The following is a 20,673-nucleotide window of genomic DNA, read 5'->3' on the forward strand; positions in this document are numbered from 1 at the left end:
TCTGATCACTGCGGGTTTTATCCCTACCTGTCTCCCACGGACATTGTGGTCCAGAAGCCGAAGGCAGGGGTCAGACTGTTAATTAATAAGGCACACGGGGTACCGGATTCCTAGGCAGCATTTATGGTGCCTGTAGTTTCCCGCTAGGCACCCATCTTTCCAGTGCTCTTATGTTCCCCTAGACCTCCCGTCTCCTCACAGCCCCTGAGGTGAGGGCCTTCGGACTGTTTGAGATCTGGACCAGGGCGTGGGGGGCAGACACAAGGAGGTGGAGTAGCACAGCCCCCGAGCTCGCCCCGGGCCTCACCTGCCCACCCCCTGACGTAGGACGTGCCTGCCGTGTGGAGTTGGTAGGCTCCCCAACTCTATCCTCTCCTCTAAGAGCTGAGCCTTTGCTCATAGTGTGCCCTCAACCTAGAACAGTCTGTCCATTTGTGTTCACGCTTAGTCATCCTTCAAGATCTAGTGTCCAGGGACCTGCTTCAGAGACCTTCCCCAGCCCGGCCAGCACCCCCGTGCCCACTCTCTGCTCCTCTGGCATAGGGATTATCACACAGTGGTTCTGTTTGCCTTTCTGTCTTTCCCAGTGCAGTATGAACTCCTTACGAGGGCCCGAGCTGTTTCTGTCTCAGTGGAGCTCCGGTGTGGACCTGTGTCATACCGCCTGGATTCTAATCCACCTCTACCACCTGAGCCCTGTGGCTTTCAGCAGTTACCTTTGAATTGTTCCATACCTCAGTTTCTCCGGCTGTAAACTGGGGGTAGTGAATAGTACTCATCGAATTCTTAAGCCCAGTTCCACAGAGCAGGAAATGCAAGGGCCTTGACTTTAAGGACACTGAGATTCAGGAAGGTTCAGTCCCCTGCCCAAGTTCTCACAGCTGGTGAGTGGGGAGCCCGCGTGGCTGGGAGAGCCCATGGCCCTCGCGCTCTCCTTGCTCTGCTGAGCTCTGCACGTGACGGCTCAGTGATCGCCTTGGCTGTTCCCCTGTCGCGGCAGTTGTTTCTTTGCCTGTGAATGGAGACGGGGGAAGGTAGCCTGGCAGGTAGGCACCCTCCGCCTGGCTGTGCCGCCTCGTCTCTGCCGCACGGAGCCCTGGTGTGTGGGGAGGCCACCCCGGGCTTTCTCCCTGCCAGGACCACAGCATCCACGGTGCCCAGGATAGCCCAGACATCACATTACTGCAGCCCCGCTATGGTGGCGGGTTCGGCCATCTGTCTAGGGAGACGGCAGAGGCAGGCTTTCGATCAGAAAACAACTAGGCTGGTGGGCAGAATCGGGTTTTTGCGGGGACTGTTGATTTTTGAAGTGGCATGTCGTTAAACCTAACCTTTGGAGACAAAATAAGTTGTTTATAACCTGCTTTCTAACAGACCAACACATTTTAACACAATTCAAATTAAATTAATAAGGAAATGAGGACAAAGGGAGCAAAGTAAGATGAATTCCAGGAGTGTTATGTCTTCACAAAATGCATAACACAAGGTCCCATACAGCAGCTGGAAACAGACCACAGATTTGACACTGAGGTTCTTAGAGGTGAGAGCAAAGAAAACAATGCAGCCAGTTACCCAGTTCATGGTGGCCATAAGATTAAGCCTTTTCTCACACTTGAGATTCTTGCAGTGACTACGTGAGATCAGCTTCCCCTGGGAGCTCCGTCCTTTGTCAGGTATTCAGAGAAGTGTTTACGGGGCCCATCCTGGGAAACCATATAGTGCACCGAACAAACTTTCCGGAAGCCTGAGTTCTGATCCGTGTTCCACCAATACCTGGCTGAGGGACCTCTGGGAATCACTTGCATTCTGTACCTTTGGCCACTGGGACTCAAGTTCTACACGCTTCTCTTTTTTTTAACGGAGAGTAGATAATGGACGAAAAACTATACCATAAGATGATTCCCTTCTCATATTTCAAGGCCAGAACTTCCAGGTACGATGGGTCAATATTTGAAATGTTTGATCCAAGTCCCCCATGTCTACTTATTAGAAGTAGTATTGGCTTGTAAATGAGCCTTTGGGTAGAAACTTCTGATTCTTGCTTTTTCTTGGATTTCCCAATATATTCTCAAGTCACCTCCCCCCACCACTCCAACCCCATTTTACGTGCAGTTCTAGAAATAACAGTGGCTGCCACCATGTATAGATCATTCGCCGTGTACCAGCTGCTGTACACTTGTTCATACGTTCCTGTATTAAGCCATCGCAACTGTCCTGTGAGATAGGGACTGTCGTGGTCCCTGGTTTACTGATGAGGAAATTGAATCACAGAGGTCAAGTGACTTGTCCGATAACTTCAGAGCCTGGATTTGAACCTATTTCTGACTCCGAGGTTCGTATAATTACCCACTCTTCCAGAAGACTCCTGGAGCCTGTGTGCCAGGCACAGTGCCCTCCTCTCGTTCCACACTCCTGGCCCACAGCTTTTTAAATTGTCCGCCCACCGTCCGTCTCCAGCCCTCTCCTCACACATCTGTGTGTGTACCACAGTCACTTCCCAAGCTGCACGGAGGGAGGAAGAAAGGATTGAGCTGTTTCCATGCTTCTGCTTCTCCCTCTGGTGCTATCCTATTTTTGGAAATTTTTCGAAGCCACGCTTCTCTGCCCAGGCACAGCAGGTGGACTTTGCCTGGCTCTGAGGAAGACAGGATTCCTGTCCGCCAGACCACAGGTGCCTCCCCACCCAGGTGCGCAGGAAACCAGGCTGTGGGTGGCGGGGTGGAGGAGTCCACTCTGGGGGCCTTGTCTTTATTCCGCAGCACCCAGTGACTGCTCCGTGCGGACACTGGGCTCCAGTGGGGCTGCAGGGACAGACAAGGCAGAGCCCCTGTCCGTGAAATGCTCACTCAGTGAGGAAATAAATCATCTGCATTTTTGTTACATCTCATCAGGGAGCTCAAAACGGCCATCTCCGTTGGTGTCATGCCCCCTGTGGTCCAGCACCGTGAACTACACTCCGTGGTTTCTCTCTCATGATATGCTCGTGCCCATCTAGTGAAGTAGGTACTGTTATTCCTGTTTTAAAGATGAGGGAACTGAGGCTCAGTAGAAAAAGCAGTGTCATCAAAACTCACACCCGCTGGTCGGTGGTACAACTGGAATTCAAAACCAGGCTTGTCTGGCTCTAAAATCTGCACCCTGATCATCCTCTGTGATGAATGGTTGTAGGCTTACCGGGGGGTGTGGAGAGACTGAGTCTGGCTTGGGAAGAATTCTCAGAAATTGACTTTGGAGAGACTCTTTGAAGGTTACAAAGGAATTTACCCCAAGTGGGAGGGGATAGGTGTTGCAGGGAGAAGGAACAGAGGGGGCAAAGTTACAGAGGCGTAAAAACACACAGTGTCTTTGGAGCGTGGCCAGAGGGGAGGGTTAAATGAGGACACTGGACATAAGAGCTGTGGCTGTCGGGCCATAGCCCCTGACGTGATGGCTTGTCTGTGTGACAGAGTGGGCGGCCCCGGGCAGAGCTGGAGGCTCTTGCAGCCTTTATGGTCTCGTATTCAGTCTCACGCCTAACAGGGTTAAGAATCACTGGTTTGGGGTGTTTTCTACCTGGAACAGAAATTAGCAGATGCAACAGCTTATTCCCCTAATATAGAACTTTCTTTGACGTTTTGATTGTTAGGGCCCATTTAAATCTGAAAGTGTGAGATTTGAGCACCTTGCTGAAGAGAAATGCCTGCCTTAAAGGAAGTCTCAGCTCGAAGGATGTCGTGAGAGGCTGTCAAAGAAGTCCTTCATTGTTAAGTTACAGACTCGTGGAAATATACGGATGGTTGGGAGGGGTGTCTTAGTAAAATAAATCTGTATTTGAAAGTCTTTGGCCCTGGTAGCACCAGCTGAGCTTGTTTCTTCTCGTATGTGTGTCCTGAAGTTAAAGTCCTGTCCGGGAGCGCCCGCCTTAGCGCTCTCCCAGCTGCCGCCTGTCCTGTAGGTTCGTGGGACTGGGATTGGAGGGGCGAGTGTGGTGGTTGAACGCAGGCCCTGGAGGGGCGCTGCCTGGCTTTATATCCCAGCCCTGGCCCTTACCCGCTGCTTGACCTTGACCTTTGCTTTACTTCTTTGTTTCTTCTTACACAATATAAGTGCCTTCCATTTTATATCTCATAGACGTAACGACTAGGAGGTACCTAGCACAGTACCTCACTCATAGTAAGTGCTCGATACACAGTAGTTGCTATTACCAATGTTGCTATTGGCGCGTCACAATGGGTAATGAAAAGCGCGTGCATTTGTGTACAGGACCACTAGGTACATCGTGTGACCATGTGCCCTGTGGCCGTTGGGTCACTTAACCCTGTGTCCTCATCTTTAAAATGAGGACGGGGCCGGCTCCCCCTGCCGGGAGGAAGGAGAGCGTGGGCGCCTCTGCACAGTGAGCATTAGTGCGGGTGCTCGCGCGGCCCGCCCCCTTCGCCTCCCCCTTCAGCCAGCCCGTCAGTGCCACCCGGGAGGCACGCGGGCATCCAGGCAGGGGCGGGGGCTCTGCAGAAAGAGGAGCACTTGGGGTGTCCAGGGCAGTCGCTGGAAGGGCGAGCAGGCGAGGAGAGGGAGCAGCACCCCAGAGATGGCCGTGCCCTGCAGGTTCCTGGGGTCCCTCCTGGGTGCCTGGCGCTTGGGCTCCTCCCAGTGCGGAACGGGTCACAGAAGAGCCCACTTTGATTCTGGCCAGTCTCTCTGTCTCTCCTCGACAAGCCCGTGGATTTGGTCTTGCTGCTCCCCCGTTGAAGGTGTTTCACTGTTCAAGGTCCGTGTCCCCAAGAAAGGACTTTCCCTGCCCCTCTGACCAGTTCACTTTATTTATTTATTTATTTTTAATAAATTTTTAAACTTTATTTATTTATTTTTGGCTGCGTTGGGTCTTCGTTGCTGCGCGCAGGCTTTCTCTAGTTGCGACATGCGGGGGCTACTCTTCCTTGCGGTGTGCATGCTTCTCATTGCAGTGGCTTCTCTTGTTGCGGAACATGGGCTCTAGGCGCACGGGCTTCAGTAGTTGTGGCTTGCAGGCTCTAGAGCGCAGGCTCAGTAGCTGTGGCGCACGGGCTTAGTTGCTCTGCGGCATGTGGGATCTTCCCAGACCAGGGCTCGAACCCGTGTCCTCTGCATTGGCAGGCCGATTCTCAACCACTGCGCCACCAGGGAAGCCCATGACCAGTTCACTTTAGATGCTATTTCCTTCTCCTCGTTTCACAACACCCAACCCTGTCAGCATCCGTCTCACCCCATGTTATCAGTATCGGTCATGCCTGTGCCCCTCACAGGTGGGATGACATACTCTGAAAGAGCAGTGAGGTTTAACTTGCCTTTGTGCCTCCTGCTCCATGTTCATGCCTTGCACATAGCAGATGCTTAATAAACATTCATGTTTGAACGAATGATTAGTAAATAAGTGACTGAGGGCCTTGCCCAGCAGATGGCCAGTCACCACCACCCTGCTGAATAATGGTGTGTACACACACACACACACACACACACACACACACACACACCCCCAGTGGTTCCCAGTGGTGGTCCCCTGGCATGGGAATCTGTGGTGAACTTGAAGCCTTACTCTGCTTCCCCTAGCCACCAAGCTAAGGACAAGATTCTGAGCCTACAGGACAGCCCCCAAGTCCTGTGACCTTGGAGGCCTTGCCAGGGAGCAGACCACTCATCTTTTTTAAACATTTAATAGGAACAAAAACATTGTCAAGACCCAAACCGGTTTGTTGTAATGTTAGAAATGTGTACTGTTCTAGCTTGATGCTTTTGACTTCCTTTCTGGACCCTGAGGGTGGCCTGCCTGCCTATTCCTATGTCCCCACATTCCATTTCCTGTTGGAAAATGTGGCTTTTCACATTTGATCTTCCCCCTAGGTAACGACGTGGGTCCGTCATCATCAAGCAAGACCGCTAACAAGTTCGAGGGCCTGTCCCAGCAGTCGAGGTGAGCCATCTCCGCACGTGCTCGTTCGGCAGGCCCACAGTCGCCGTGGGCAGAGTTACAGAACTGGGTTTTAGGGGCCATCTGCTCAAGGGGTGGCCTGCCAGCTGGCGCTGATCGTGCTGAGAGCCTGAGTACTTCCCCTCGGTTTGCAAACGCCCCTTGGCAGACAGTTCTCGAGGCCGGGCAGGGTCTGCAGACCTTGTTTTAGGGGAGCACCGCTCTCCACATCCAGGTTCCTGGCGTGAATGGACCCCCCCCCCTCCCCGAGGAGCGCAGAGTCTGCCAGAATGAGTTCTTATTTTCAATTTTTTAATTGAGTCATTTTGTTTTGTTACTTTCCCTCTTGGCTCCATTTTACAGACTTGGGAATAAAAAGATAAATCTCAGGGAAATCCAATAGCCTAGAGATTTTCAAACATAAAAATATGACTCTTTCCCAATTCCCTGTCTGTAAGACTTTTTGAAGCTAGGCTAAAAGGGGGGTGCGGTGTCCCTTTCTCCCTCCGCCACTGAAATGAGGTACTTTGGAAGGTCTTCTGTGGGCAGCATCTACCCAGTCCCAGCACAGAGGGTTTTCTCGAGAAGTGTGACCCAGGTAAGGACACAAGGAGCCGCTTCCCACAGCTTGTCAGAGCTAAAAAATGGAAGTCCTCATTTCTTTTAATGCCACTGTTTCGTTTAGTCTTTATGACCCTGTGAGGCAGCCCGGTCACTGCTGCCTTCAGTTTTACATGAGGACACGGACCCCCGGAGTTTAAGTGGTAGCAGATGCAGAGCTGGACTTACCCGGGGGTTCTCAGACGCCACGTTCCACAGCCTCCCCTTCCTCTCGCCATGCCTGCCCCTCCACTCAGCCCTTCCCTACCTTGCCCTGGGGGGCTCTAAACCGCAGGACAGGTGGTCTCCTTCCAGAGGAAGGAGAGTCTGACGCAGAGAAATTGCCCACAAAATGTTTTTTACATGGAATCAAGCCCCCCACATGTACACGCACACGTATATACATGTACACACACACATGTACACGCACGCACATATATGTGTACACACGTACGCGTACAAACACGTACACACACATATATACATGTACGCACACACATACGCATACACGCACACACATATGTGTACTCGCACACATACATGTACACGCGCGCACACATATACATGTACACACATGTATATACATGTACGCACACACAGTGTCGACCCCAGGTCTCCCATGTGAGGCATTTCCGAGCCTCTGGCTTGGCCTCAGTACGCTGGTCAGGAAACCATTGAACTTACGTCCGTGATGGGCAGGTGTGCGTCCCTGCGAAGATGCTGAGGCCGAAACACACACTCCAGCAATGTTCAGAGCAAAGCCCTCGCACGTTTACTCTTTCCAGTGTGGCTTCATCTCAACAACCTGATCCTCTAGTAACCCAGAGACCTTAGGATTTCAAAGGAGCCGAGGAAGGAGCAGTTAAGATCAAGGGTGATTTGTCGGCCAGGATGGAAGACGCTTGCATTTCATCTTTTTTATTGGACTCTTGTTTTCTTTTTGGTTGGTTTGCCTTTTCCTGTCCTTTTAAATGCAGTTAGGCTAGAAAGAAGGGAGAAAGCCAGTTCTTAGGCCACCAGAGAACAGAAAAGGATAAATGAGGTAATAAAAGGGGCTCTTGGCAGATACAAGTCCAGCACTTGGATGCTATTGCTGTTTGGGTCTGCAGTGCTCCCGGTGTTCTCTGGGAATAGACAGAGCCTCTTGTTAAAGGAAAAGAGTGTGTTGCAACTGAGAGATGCCACCTGCAGCGCTGGCATTTCGGTGGTGGCAGGGGTGTGAGGAGTCACATGATGTCAAACAACACAGGGCGGCTTCTGTGCCAGGGGCCTGCTTCCCCGGGCTTTCTTCCTCTGCTCGTTTACAAGTTGCCCAAAAGGAGGAAAAGCTCAGGGAAAGTCTGGAGGCCTGAGACCCAAGCTGTTTACTTTGGTGCAGAGAGAGACAACATAAGGGCCCCGGAGTCAAACAGCTGGGTCTGAATATCCAGCTCCACCACTGACCAGCCTCGGGACCTTCTGCCAGTCACTGAAGCTGCACAGGCTCCCGTTTCCTCTTGTGAAAACGGAGGTGACACGAGTTATGTTTTGGGGTCGCATGAGTTGAGTTACTTCTGTGCAGTGCCCTGGGGGCACGACCTGCAGTGTGCCAGGCGCTTTCATAAACGCTGTTACCTCTGGGGAAAGGTTTCAAGAAGAGGAGGAATTAGGCTCTATCATTCAGAGGGTTGGTTGTTTCGTGACTTTCCCTCTTGACTCCATTTTGCAGACTTGGGAATAAGAAGATAATCCTCAGGGAAATCCAGGCAAACTTTGAATTAGGGAAAGTAAGCTATAATCTTTTGTTAGAGACATTATGAAAGACTTTTTAGATAATTCTGTAAACTCCTGTGACTTCCTTGAGTAATATATATCACTGTTGATTTTATAGCACTTTGAGATCCTAAATGATTCTTATTTATTAATTAGCACCGGTTCTGCAAAGACTGCCCTTGGCCCAAGAGTTCTTCCTAAACTACCTCAGAAAGGTAAGATTTATCTTTTTCATATTTGCATGTAATTAGAGTGTCACTATACTCTCCAAGGGGACAGGGGTGTCTGTCTCTTTTGTTCCCTGCTCTATCTCAGATGCCTAGAGCAGTAGCTGGTACGTAGTAGATGGGTATTTAATATTTGTTCAATGAAGAAAAATATTTATAGGCTCAAATTTTGTGATTAGCAAAACACCAAACTCTTCCTTAAAAAACACCGTGCTTTTTCAGAAGACACATCATTAGTATCCCCAGGTGCCATTTCTTCTCTTGCAAACATGATCAGAGAGACCTAGGAACCAGTACTAGCTCTGCCACTTACTAGCTGTGTGGCCTGGGTGGGGGACTCCGAAGCTTCACTAAGCCTCAGATTCCTCACCTGTCAGTGGGGCCAGGACACCTGCTTCACCAGGTTTTGTAAGGACGAAATGAGATGTTGCTTCAGAAAGGCTGGATTTTGCTGACCGGCATCCCCATGTGGTCATTTAACATGTTCCTCTGTCCTCTGTATTTCCTAGCAATTGAAAGTTGGATCAAGAGACCCGATCAGATACAAGTTCAGGCTTTGCACAACTCCTTCCTGGGTTGTGGTGCGTTCTTCAGTTGAGAGGGACGTGCCATCTGATTGTCTCTCTTTGAAGTCCCCAGCTGCTGATACTCGAAGCCAAGATCCATTCACATATCCTCTGTTAAGACCACTCCACAAGGCCGTCGGCGGGTGGTCAAGCTCAGCCCACCTGCATGCAGCCTTTGGCCCGGCTGGTTACTCTCTCTGCACTTGGCCTATGGACACCGTCCTGTTCTTAGGGCACTGACAGTCCCTGCTCCCCTCCTGTGCTGGGCCCTCCTCGTGTCCTCAGCCTCCAGAGGTTGGCTCGGCCATGGTCACTTCTCTTGTGAATATGCCCTCATTCCCTGGGGAACCCACCCTGGCATCTCCACATTTTCCACCCAGCCCAAGAATCCCTCTATAATCTAAATTCACACACACCCGCCTCTGTAATATCTCTGCTCTATCGCATGTCTAATAGGCTGCTCAGCTTAAGATTTTGAATACACTTCTGACCCCACCCCCCAGACTTATTTTTCCCACAGTGTCCCTATCTCTTACAGGCGATATTGTCCAGGTCCAAGTGTTTGGGCCTTAAAACCTAAGAAGGAAGCTCAACTCCTTCCATCCTGCCGTGCCCCACATCCAGCGTTTCCACACGTACTGTTGGTTCTCCCTTCGATGTGTCCTAACATCCAGGCACTTCTTCCCATGTCCCCCACTCTCACCGCGGTCCACGGGACCATCATCTCTTGTCTGGACTCTCGCAGCCTCCTACCTGGTCTGCCTGCCTCTGCCCTGGCCCTGCAGTCTTTCCTCAACAGAAGAGCCAGGGCGATCCATGTTAAATCAGTCACTCCTGTCCCATCCATCCAGTGGTTCCCTGTCTCACCCAAAAAAAAAGACAGAGTCCCCGGATGTGTTTTGGAGCCTCCTGAGCTGGAGACAGAGGACGTCTATGACGTCGAGAGGGACGGGGCTGCAGCTCCTTCTCCTGCCTGCCCCCCTCCCCCCGAGCACCTGCCACCAGCTGGCACTTTCACATGGACTCTCCTGGCCACATCTCACTCTTTTTCCCTCCCAAACATCACCCATTTTTGAAACCCTTCAGGCGCCTTTTAAAAGGCTTAATTAAAGCCTTCTCAACTGGGGACAGACTGCTGCACAGAGCCATTTGTTTAAGGAGTTTTAAAAGGCAATAGTATAGAAACCTCAGGGGATCTTTCAACCTGAACAGGGTCACCATAGTTCTGCACTGTGATACAGCTACCTGGTCCCTTACATTCTTCCACAGTTGTCATCATAATGAAACTACAGTTTTGCATCCTGGGTTTTTCCACTTAGCATTTCGACATACGTATTTTTTCAGGTGTCCGCGAGCTCTTCGTGAATGTCGTTAGGCTTGCGCTCTTCCACTGAGTGGGTGCCATCCTCTGCCCGGCACTCCCTTTGGTGGAAACGTGGGCTTGGGAGTGTGCGAGCTCTTTCCTCCCCTTCCTTCTCCTCCTCCTCCTCCTCCTCCTGTTACGTCCTTTGAGTCCTTTCTCAGAAACGAACCATATTTGCTTGTCTGTCCATCAGAGTTAAGAATGCAGTTCAGAAAGGACTTTTAATTAGAGAGGGGGAAAACCCAAAATCAGCTTGGAAATAAAATAGCCAGAGATTGGGCAGGCTTCCTTGGAAGAGAAACTGTCTCTTTCTTATTTATTTGTATTATAAAAGTAATATATATTCATCCCAGAAGATTTTAAAAATACAGAGAAGCATAAAGAAGAAAATACAAACCACCTGAAGTCTCACCACCAGGATAAACTGTTTGATCTATCCTTTCAGTCTTTTTCCTATGCTTTTTTTTACGTCGCTATGTAAGCTGATTTTTATCACATAATAAATCAAGAACCCTTTCCATGACATAAATTACACTCTTACTGGCTGCATAGTACTCCATTGTCTGATACCAGGACATATTAAGCAGTCTGTCCTATTCCACATTCACCCGGTTCACAGTTTTTTCACTATAAACAGTGCCATGCTGAACACCTCAACACAGGCATGTCAGTGCCTGTCTTTGATCCCTTTTTAGGGATCCCCCAGCTTCTCCCCCATCACTGCCTCAGGGAATCCCCCTGCTTCTCCCCCAGCACTGCCTCAGACTGTTGTTTACCACAGTATCTGACTTCCAAGAGAGGAATCTGATGGGCCTGCTGTCAGTTTCTGAGCCGAGCCACATCGGCTAAAGCTCATGGGCCAGCCTGGGAGCAGGGTGTCCTTGAACTTGATTTCCTTAGGAAGGGACGTGGCTGGGCAGGCTGCAGGCAGAAACAGCTGCAGTACAGCTTGTGACAGTTTACAGTACTGGGGTTTGTCTTTCTTTTTTAAAAAATAAAATTTTAAGAATATCTTTCTGAATTTTATATTTCTAGAATAAAATTTGGCTAGTTTGGCTCACTCAGTGTGGCTTAGTCAGCTGTGTCCTCATTGAGCACATACTATGTGCTTGGTGAATCCTGGCCTCAAGGAACCTTGTGTAGCAGTAATGATGATATTCTGATATACCTAGAGCCTGCCAGGTGCTGTTGGCAAATTCTTTACGTATGTCAACTCATGTTTTAGAGATGAGGAAGGTGAGGCACAGAGAGGTCGTGTAATTTGCTCACGGTCACACAGCTAGTAAGTAAGTGGTGAAGCCTGATTTGGAGACGTGTCCTTAGTGTCCTAAGTTCTACTGGATAGAGCTGTGCAAAGGTTTCAACAGACTACAGAATTTCCAAGCCACGGAGTACCACGCAGCCATTAAAGAGAAGGAAGAGGAACTGACTTAGAAATTCTCCCAAACATATTAAATGGGGAAAAAACAAAGTTGCAAACAGTGTATGTATTGTAATGCCATTTATGGGTTTTAAAAAGTAATTCATACACCCATGTATGTGCACCACTCAAATGGAACAGAGGTTACCTCAGGGGTGGTGCGTGGGTGTGGTGAGGGAAGAAGCTTTTCCCTCTTACATAGTGCATGAATCATATAAAATGTGGGGAATTAATAATATTGTACATTATGATACTGCTGTAGAACGGAATAGACTGCAACATTAAGAATATATGCTCACTGGGCTTCCCTGGTGGTCCAGTGGATAAGACTCTGCGCTTCCAACGCAGCGGACCCGGGTTCCACCCCTGATCAGGGAACTAGATCCCACACGTCGCAACTAAGAGTCCACATGCCACGACTAAAGATCCCGCACGCTGCACCTAAGACCCGGTGCAGCCAAATACATAAATAAATATTTTAGCTATAGATATGCTACTAATAAAGAATTTTTATTAACACAGGAAATACTCTTGCTAAAACAGTATATAGATAAAAGCAGATAAATGTCTTATCTATGAAGAATACATAGAAAAGTCCACAAGGAAATTACATCAAAGTATTTTAAATGGCTACCTTTAGGCAGGAGGCTTATGGAAAACTTTTCCTTTAGCTCTATACTTTTCAGTTTTCTGTAATCTGTATTATGTTTATAGTGGTGGGGGGTTTTTTTTATTATTATTCTGGATTAGTTTGGATGTCCTGTTCATAAACTGAAGCATAAAATCACCCATCGTAAGGTGGATGCCTCCAGGCTTCCGACTTTCACCGTCTTCAAAGCAGGCCACCCGTGCACCTGCATCCGGAGCACTCCCTCGGGGTTGGTTCTCCTGCACGTGACCGTGACAGAGCAAGGCAGTGCTGATCCCCTCGCGTCCCCGTCCAGTGACCCCCCTCTCTGTGTTGTTTCCCGCAGTGGCACTAAGGAAAACAGAGACCAGCCATCATCTCTCCCTCGACAAAGCCAACATCCCGCCCGAACTCTTCCAGAAGTCATCACAGTTAGCAGAGTTACCGCAGAAGCCGCCACCCGGAGACCTGCCCCCGAAGCCCACGGAACTGGCTCCCAAACCCCCAATCGGAGACTTGCCACCTAAGCCGGGAGACCTGCCGCCCAAGCCGCAGCTCGCAGACTTGCCTCCCAAGCCGCAGGTGAAGGACCTGCCGCCCAAGCCGCAGCTGGGAGACCTGCTGGCGAAACCCCAGGCGGCAGACGCCTCTCCCAAGGCCCAACCGCCCCCAGAGCTCGTCCCCAAGTCACACCCGGCCGATCTCTCCCCAAATATCCCGAAGCAGGCGTCCGAGGACTCCAACGACCTCACGCCCACCCTGCCGGAGACGCCCGTGCCGCTGCCCAGGAAGATCAACACGGTGGGTGGGCGCCCGTCTCACCTGGCCGGCCCAGCTCGGGCATCCTGGGGGTGTGGAGCCTGGGGGTCGGGACCGGGCTGTGGACCCCACAGACAGACCTCAGGACCTGCGTTCCCTGTGACCACGGGGGCTTGGCCACTTAATTACGTGCCCTGAGCCTAGGTTTCCTTATATGCAGATCAGAGCTAGGACAGTGCCCGAGTTCATGGGTGATGAAACGCAGTGACAGATGAGCAGCGCCCAGTAATACTCAGCAAGTGGTCGCTCTTGCCTCGGATCCTTGAGGAGGAGACCTTTCCTTTCCCAAGGTCACAGGAAAGCGGTCTCCCTCTCGGGGTTCCGAGCACCTCGCTCCTCTGCTTCTCACGGCATCTTCCTGTAGGAATTGGGCGCAAACCCCCGAGAGACTTGCACCAACACAGAATTTGGTTTGAAGTCTCCCATTCCATCATTGTGCTGAAATGCTTTCTGCTCTATGATATAGCCATTTTACTTTAATGTAAACATGCTTTTCACCCCCGCTGCCCGCCCCAAAATGTTTTTTTGGAAAAACGGAGCTCTGGGAAGATGCACGTGTGCTGTCTGTCCTGCCCGTGGCCGCACCCTCACAGGGTCACGAGCACCCGGGTTAAGGAGCACAGTTAGTGGGGGACTAAAAGCCTCTACTCACATCTTACTATAAAAAACCAACGTTGCAATAAAAGCGTGTCCCTTCGGTACTAAAGGAAAAGTGAGATGAGTAAAATCCATCCTCCCCTGGGTGGGAGACCATACACACGTCATCAGTGGGTGCTTGCTCTTCTCCAGGGCACCACGCACGGCCTTGACGTGCGCATAATTCCAGTTTGTGCTGCTGCACGCTTTACTGTTCATCTCATGTAGCCCTCCCTGTCATAAGTGGCCACACACAGCTTGCTCACGGAGTCAGAGCTGAGAAGACTTAAGATCTCTACTGGCCACAGCTCCGCCGGCCTCTCAGACCCCACAGCTCCAGCACAGCCTGGGGAGAGGGCTGCACAAGCCAGCGGGTCGTCAGGGTGACTGACCAAGGGAGAAACCAGCAGACAGAGAGAGGAAAAGCGCTTGACCCAAAACTTTTAGAGAGACAGCTTGCTTTTTTTCTTCCTAGTTATTTAATAAGCTGGGCACCAGAAACATCCTTTAGAAGGTCATTTCCCTATTTCCATCTTCCTGTTTGCAAAGAACTGGAAATCCAACAAATAAAAGCCCGAGTCAAAATGGGTCAGAAGCTAAAACGTTTTGGGGAACTGCCTGGCGTCCTCCCCGCCCCAGGCTGCCCTGCCCTGTTTAACCAGCGCGTGCTGACTCAGTGCTTTGCACGAGGGGCTGAGAAATGTGTTCGTGCCGCACGTTCCGTGTGCAGAAGCTGCACGTCCTGCTTTACAGCATGTTTCCCCAAACCATTTTTAGACTCTGCTGTCATCTCTGCAAGCCGCCGTGGGGTGGGGAAGGGCAGAGCGCTTTGCAGTTTTGGGTGAAGCTGGATTTTGGTCCCTGCCCGTGATGTTTGCTGTCCGATGGAAGTCATCGGTGCTGCCTGCTCGCTCACACTGGGCTCTGCCCTGCTGCTCGGGGCGGAGGGGCTGTCGTGTCTGGAGGGCACCCAAGCCTCGGGGCGCCTGCCCACAAGCCTCCCCCCTTTCACCGAGGAGAAACTGAGGCTTAGGGAGGTTAACTCACTCGCCCAAGGTCAGTGTGTCTTTCTTTCCCTTCGGTCTGTCCTGTGAGCTAAAACCCTGTTTCTTTCTTGAAGGGGAAAAGTAAGGTGAGGCGAGTAAAGACCATCTATGACTGCCAGGCAGACAATGACGACGAGCTGACCTTCCTGGAGGGCGAGGTGATCGTGGTCACCGGGGAGGAGGACCAGGAGTGGTGGGTACGTACCAGTCGTGAGGACAAGAGCGCCACGGGGCCTGCCAGGCCCGCCTCTTAACCGGCGGCCAGAGCTTTGAAACCGGGTCAGGAGAATTCACCTTCGCACATGCTTTAGCCTTATCACACCACAACCTGTAAGCTCTAGATGTTTTCTGGTTTTCCAGCCAAGCTCTGCTCAGGCCCTGCCCTTCACCACCGTGCGTCCTCCTTCCCGAGTTCCATCCTTCATCCCGCCTGCCGTTCTCTTTCTGTCAAGTGGGGCATGATCCCTGCTTCCCGTGACTTTAGAAGATGAAATGAGAATATCTAGGACAACTCCTTTTCCGTGAAAACCTGCTGCCCAGGTGTCAGGAAGGAAAGGCATCCCTGTCCTCCCGCCGTGGCCCTTGAAAGTGCCCCGGTTCTCGGTGGCTGCAGGGGCGGCTGACATGTCCACAGCTGTCTAGGTTGCGGCCGGAGGGAGCCTCCAGTGGGCCCTGCCAGGCAGAGGTGCAGCGGGCAGAAGCCTCCTATGCTTTTCCTAGTCGATCATTTCCCGACCCCAGCATGGAAATTCTTGTTCCTTGGCAGCCTGAGCCCCTCCTGCCCAGAGGGTCCCGGTTCTGTCTGCCGAGAAAGGGACCCGTGGTTCACAGCTGAGCCAGCAGAGCCTGCTGATGCCCAGGAACTTGTGCACGTCCACACACACACATACACACACACACACACACACACACACACGTGCACACACGTGCACTTTTGGCTTCCCCTCCTTTGGGCCCAGACAGTGACTTCAGATTCTTGGCCACAGCCGTGGGGATTTTGCTCGGACTGCAACAGTGGTTCAGCCAGGGGCAGTTTTGCCCTCCAGGCACATGTGGCCACATCTGGAAACATTTTGATTATCAGGACCTGGGCAGGGTGGGTGCTTCCTGCTTCTGGGGCGTAGAAGCCAGGGCTTCTGCTAAGCATGCTACAGTGTTTGGAAAAGCTCCCACCCCAGAGAGCCATCTGGCCCCAATGTCGGGAGAACCGAGGCTGAGGAACCCTAGACTCTCTCGCTCTCTCTCTCTGACATGGGAGTCTGGCAGCTTAGACTCTTGAGAAGGAGATGGGCCCTAAAGGCCCAAGGTGACTCACTCTGAGGCCCTGGATAAAGCGTGTCCTTTCAGTAAGCCTCAGTTTCCTCCTCTGGAAAGTGGGGCATGAGTCTAAGAACTCATGTGCACGACACCAGTTAAGACCCCGTGAGATGGGTTGGCCAGGCCTTACTCCACTCTCCAGAAGGGAAGCTGGTGCACAGTGGCCCCGGTGACCGCCCAAGGCCACAGTCCCGGTAAACGAAGGCAGCAGCCCTGGGCTGACACACAGCTCCTGCTCCAGCCACCCTCTGTGCGGCAGGCACTTCATGCAGGGAAATGAGAGCGGGCCTGGCCACCCCACCCATCTCTCCCCGTAATTGTCATGTGAAGCCAGCGTGCGTGTCGGTATTCTTTCTCCTCATAGGATTCTCTTTAATGCAGTTAATGCGGGTGTAACTGAAGTTATTAGAAACTTTTGTCAGGTAACCATGGCTTACAGGTTTAGGCAGCAGATGACAAAACGGCCATAAAACTTGCCCTTGTCCATCTCAAACTTTCACAGTGTCCTTCCCCCGCACAGCAGTCAGAAAGCAGGTTCTCGGTACACAGAGGCCCTTCCATGTACATAATCGTTAGTGTAATCTCTCAACAAGCTGAGAAATAGGGGCTTTTTAGCCCCACTTTACAGACAGGAGGCTTAGCACGGTTTGCCTGAGGTCGCCCAACAGGAAAGGTGGCCAGACAGCCTGGTTGAGCGCGTGGCTGAAGCTGCAGCCTGGGCGAGACAGTAGCAGGTCTCCCCCCTCTCTGGGCCGCTGTCCCTTTGTGTATAAAGTGAGGGGTCACGGGACTGTACCTCCCGGGGCTGTCTGCGGGTGCAGTGACCCACGTGAACGTGGTCCTCCCCCGCGTGGTGCTTTCGTGGTGTGTCTCACCGTGGCCTGCATCCCGCCCGGGTCCGGGCCAACTCCGGGGGCTCTGACCCACCGGCCACCTCCAGCCTGACACCTCTCCTTTCTCCCTGCAGATCGGGCACATCGAAGGGCAGCCCGAGAGGAAGGGGGTCTTTCCGGTGTCCTTTGTCCACATCCTGTCTGACTAGCAAAAAGCAGAACCTTCAGACTGTCTGCACCTGTCATGCAAGACTGCTGCGTCCACGTGGCCCTGTGCTCACCGTGTATATAGCTGCTGTCACTGAGCGGGAGGCTCCCGGAGGGGCCACCGCGGGAGGGGAACATAGCGTGTGTTGTAAATACCCTGTGGTCTCTGCCTTCGCCAGTATTAGGGTAGCCTTGGGACCCGGTGCGCCTTACTGGTTTGCCAAAGCCGTCCTTGACATCTAGCACTTACATCTCTCTCTATGCTGTTTTCCAAGCCAACAAACAAAAACAGGAATATAGGAACTGCTGGCTTTGCAAATAGAAGTGGTCTCCAGCAACCGTTGAAGGGCATAGAGTTGCCTCTCTGTTCCTGACAATACAGTATTCTCCATTGTGTTACTGAAAATGCACCATTAGCAAAGAGGTGGGTTCTGTTTTCCAGGTGAAACTTTCGGCTCCATGACAGACCAGCCTGTAGTTATCTGTGTACACAGTTTACAGCTACAAAAACCGACCTTGGTATTTATTACAGAAAAGTGCTCAGTTAAATGTAAGTGTTATTCCTTCAGCAAAATATTCACTGACCCATAACCTTGGGTGGCATTTTGCAGTGCCCAAAGCCTCGTGCAAGTTTAGACAAGTGGGTTTACACTGTCTTAAGAGGATGAGTACCCGCCCCTGAGATATTACCTCATTATGCAAAAATAACATATCCTTCATGACTATTTTCACAGAAGTTTAAGACATCTGATGAAGTTCAACTTTCAGGAACCAAGGACTGCCAGAAAATATTAGCCTCTACATTATGCATGCATTTAGAAGCTTACCTGAAATCTGCCTTTTATAAAGGAATAGTATGGATAAGTTGAACTGTACATTTTTTAAACTTGATTGCCATTAAAGGAGAGATTATAAGGTTGCAACAATTTTTGTTTCCAGTCAGTCATTTGGCTTTCTCAAGAGTATGCATTTACATATCACTTTATGAATTAGCATCCTTCAAATGTGTTAACGCCCCCAATGTGTCCATTTTAAAGTCTTTTCTGAGTTTTGTTCTTGATAAATTTAAACTTTCAAAAGATTATTCAAGAAGATGACGAATTCAAAAGTCAGTTCTGCACATCATTTATCCCCCCTGCAGAATCCAGGTGCTGAAACCATCCTTCTCTTTTTCCATTTTCTTTACTAAGCCCCAGTCATAGATAAGTTTTCCAATCTCCAGCTCCGTTCAGTAGACACGTTACCTTCGAGTCAATTCATGACCACGTTCTTGAACGCTGCTGTGAATTGCACTGTGAAACACGCTCTTTCTGCCGGGACTCTCTGCCCCTCTCGGTTTTCTTCTCATCCCAGCTGTGTTCATCAGACCATTAAGAATATCGTGAGTTTTTCAGTCTTTTACGTCAGTCTGAATTTTGGGAAAGGATACAGTCATTTCACTCCACAGTCAGTGGGGCTGCTCTCTGATTCCGAGGCTCGTGTGTCGTTCTGGCGTTAAGTTCGCTTAAACTGCTGTGTTGGCAACAGCACAGAAAACTAATATTTTTAAGCAGATAATCTTGGCGATGAGTAAGAAATGTTCATTTCACAGAAGCACAACTCCCAACCAAACCCTTAGGGGAAGCCTTCTTTAATAGAGTCTAGAGTCAGTGCTCAGTGAATATTAATTTAGTTCTGCTTAAGTGATTACTATGAAAACTTTGAATTAGCCACCTAATCAATAAACCTTGCATGACAAACCTGCAACACATCAGCTGTTATTGGAAAGTGATTTTAAGCAATTGCTTCCTCAGCGTCATGGCACACGTGAACCCCACACAGAACAAGACACCGGGAGCCGGCCGACGTGCTGGTGTACGTGGTTAACAGTGTTCACAGCCTGTGTTTAAGCCACATGGGTGTCAGGCCAGGAAGTCACTGTCTGAAGTTCTTTAGTGTCCCAGTTCATTCATTTATACTTCTTAAGTTGTATTGAAGCACCATTCATTTTTGTGGCCTACAGTATTTTCAACTGATCTCAAAATAAACTGGCTTTTTAAAAAAACACAAAAGGTAGATGTCTAAAATTACCTGGAGTCAATGTCTATTTTTTTCCCCTTTTGGAGTGACTTTTACACAAATGCCTTTTTTTTTTTTTTTTTTTTAACACTTCGGGTTTTGTTTTGTTTCTTTTCTTCGGGTTTTGTTTTTGTTTTCCATCAGGAATTTGAGTTCTCTCTAACCCAGCTTACTGTGGGACATAGGAAAACTAGGTATAAGTACCTTTGGCGACCTTGGTTGAGTTTGAATCTGGTATTGTTCTTAAACTCAGTGAGCCACTATCTGCAATTTTGTACATGATATAGAGTATTTTGAAGGTATGGAACCTATGGAAAAAATAGCTAATTAGTTCTTTCTCCCCCCCTCAGAGGGGAAAGTTATGTTCTGCAAATAGTGTGTGTCTTATTTTACTGTTGAACAGCAATTGCTATTTATTTTTTTATTGCCTAGAACTTGCAACATGTTGTATAGGAATCCCATAGCGCCACGAGTTAAATTCCGAATTCCCATCTGGGTGTTATGCTCAAACATCAGTACACTCGTCATTTCACATGTATTTAATGTGACAGTTTTCAAGTACTGTATGTGTTAATTTCTACTTTTTTTAATATTTAAAATTGCTTTTAAATAAACATATTCTCAGTTGATCCCAAACATCTGACATCAGGCCATTTTGTGAGTTGTCCACTACTCTTCTGATTGGAGGAAATCAAAACTCCACTCGGCTGTGCCTTTGGGGGGGTGGTATAGGTAACACAAGTCATTCAACTTCTACATCAAAGCTCACTTTGGTTAAGTAACGTGCTTCCCTCTCCTCGGCTTACGAACCATGGACCTCAATGTTTTGGTTTTCCCTCCCTCCCGCCCCCCCCCCCCGCCCTGCCCAATTCCCACTCCCACCTCCAGGCACCCAGCCTGCAGTCATGAAGATTACATGTTGATGCCCTAAAAGCTCTTGGATGGTACCCAGCACAGACCAAGCGCTGTGCATGCACTTCTGTCATGTTGCTGTCACCGCTGGTGCCACTGCACTGTAGCAGACCCAGGTCCAGGCACCGGGCCAGCGTTATCTCATCTCGCCCTCCCAGCATCACAGAGCTTGACAGGAGGCTCGGGAAGATCCATTACCGCGCAGCGGCCATGGGGGTCCGGGTGAGTGATTCTGGCTCCAAGGCCATCCTCAGAATTTTCACCACGTGGGAGATGGTCAGCATCATGACATTCTAGCCAGGGAAACGCAGCCGTGGAAAGCTGACCGAGACCACGGCGTTGAAGATTCCGAAGTGTTGGTCTCAG

At 50.2% G+C, this 20,673-nt stretch overlaps 1 protein-coding gene across 8 annotated transcripts in view; it reads left to right on the forward strand.

Moving 5' to 3' along the window:
* ASAP1 (ArfGAP with SH3 domain, ankyrin repeat and PH domain 1) overlaps positions 1–20,031 on the forward strand; it is a 357,862-nt gene extending 337,831 nt beyond the window's left edge. For all 8 annotated transcript variants that reach the window (XM_082363047.1, XM_082363048.1, XM_082363046.1 and 5 more), the window contains 5 exons: positions 5,857–5,926; positions 8,432–8,490; positions 12,826–13,280; positions 15,055–15,177; positions 17,265–20,031. In XM_082363047.1, the coding sequence (XP_082219173.1) occupies positions 5,857–5,926; positions 8,432–8,490; positions 12,826–13,280; positions 15,055–15,177; positions 17,265–17,339 (782 nt within the window). In that variant the 3' untranslated portion in view covers positions 17,340–20,031. The remainder of the gene's footprint in view (positions 1–5,856; positions 5,927–8,431; positions 8,491–12,825; positions 13,281–15,054; positions 15,178–17,264) is intronic.
* The last annotated feature ends 642 nt before the right edge of the window (positions 20,032–20,673 follow it).

This window comes from Balaenoptera borealis (genome assembly GCF_965194805.1).
Source record: "Balaenoptera borealis genome assembly, chromosome: 17".
Classification (NCBI taxonomy): Eukaryota; Metazoa; Chordata; class Mammalia; order Artiodactyla; family Balaenopteridae; genus Balaenoptera; species Balaenoptera borealis.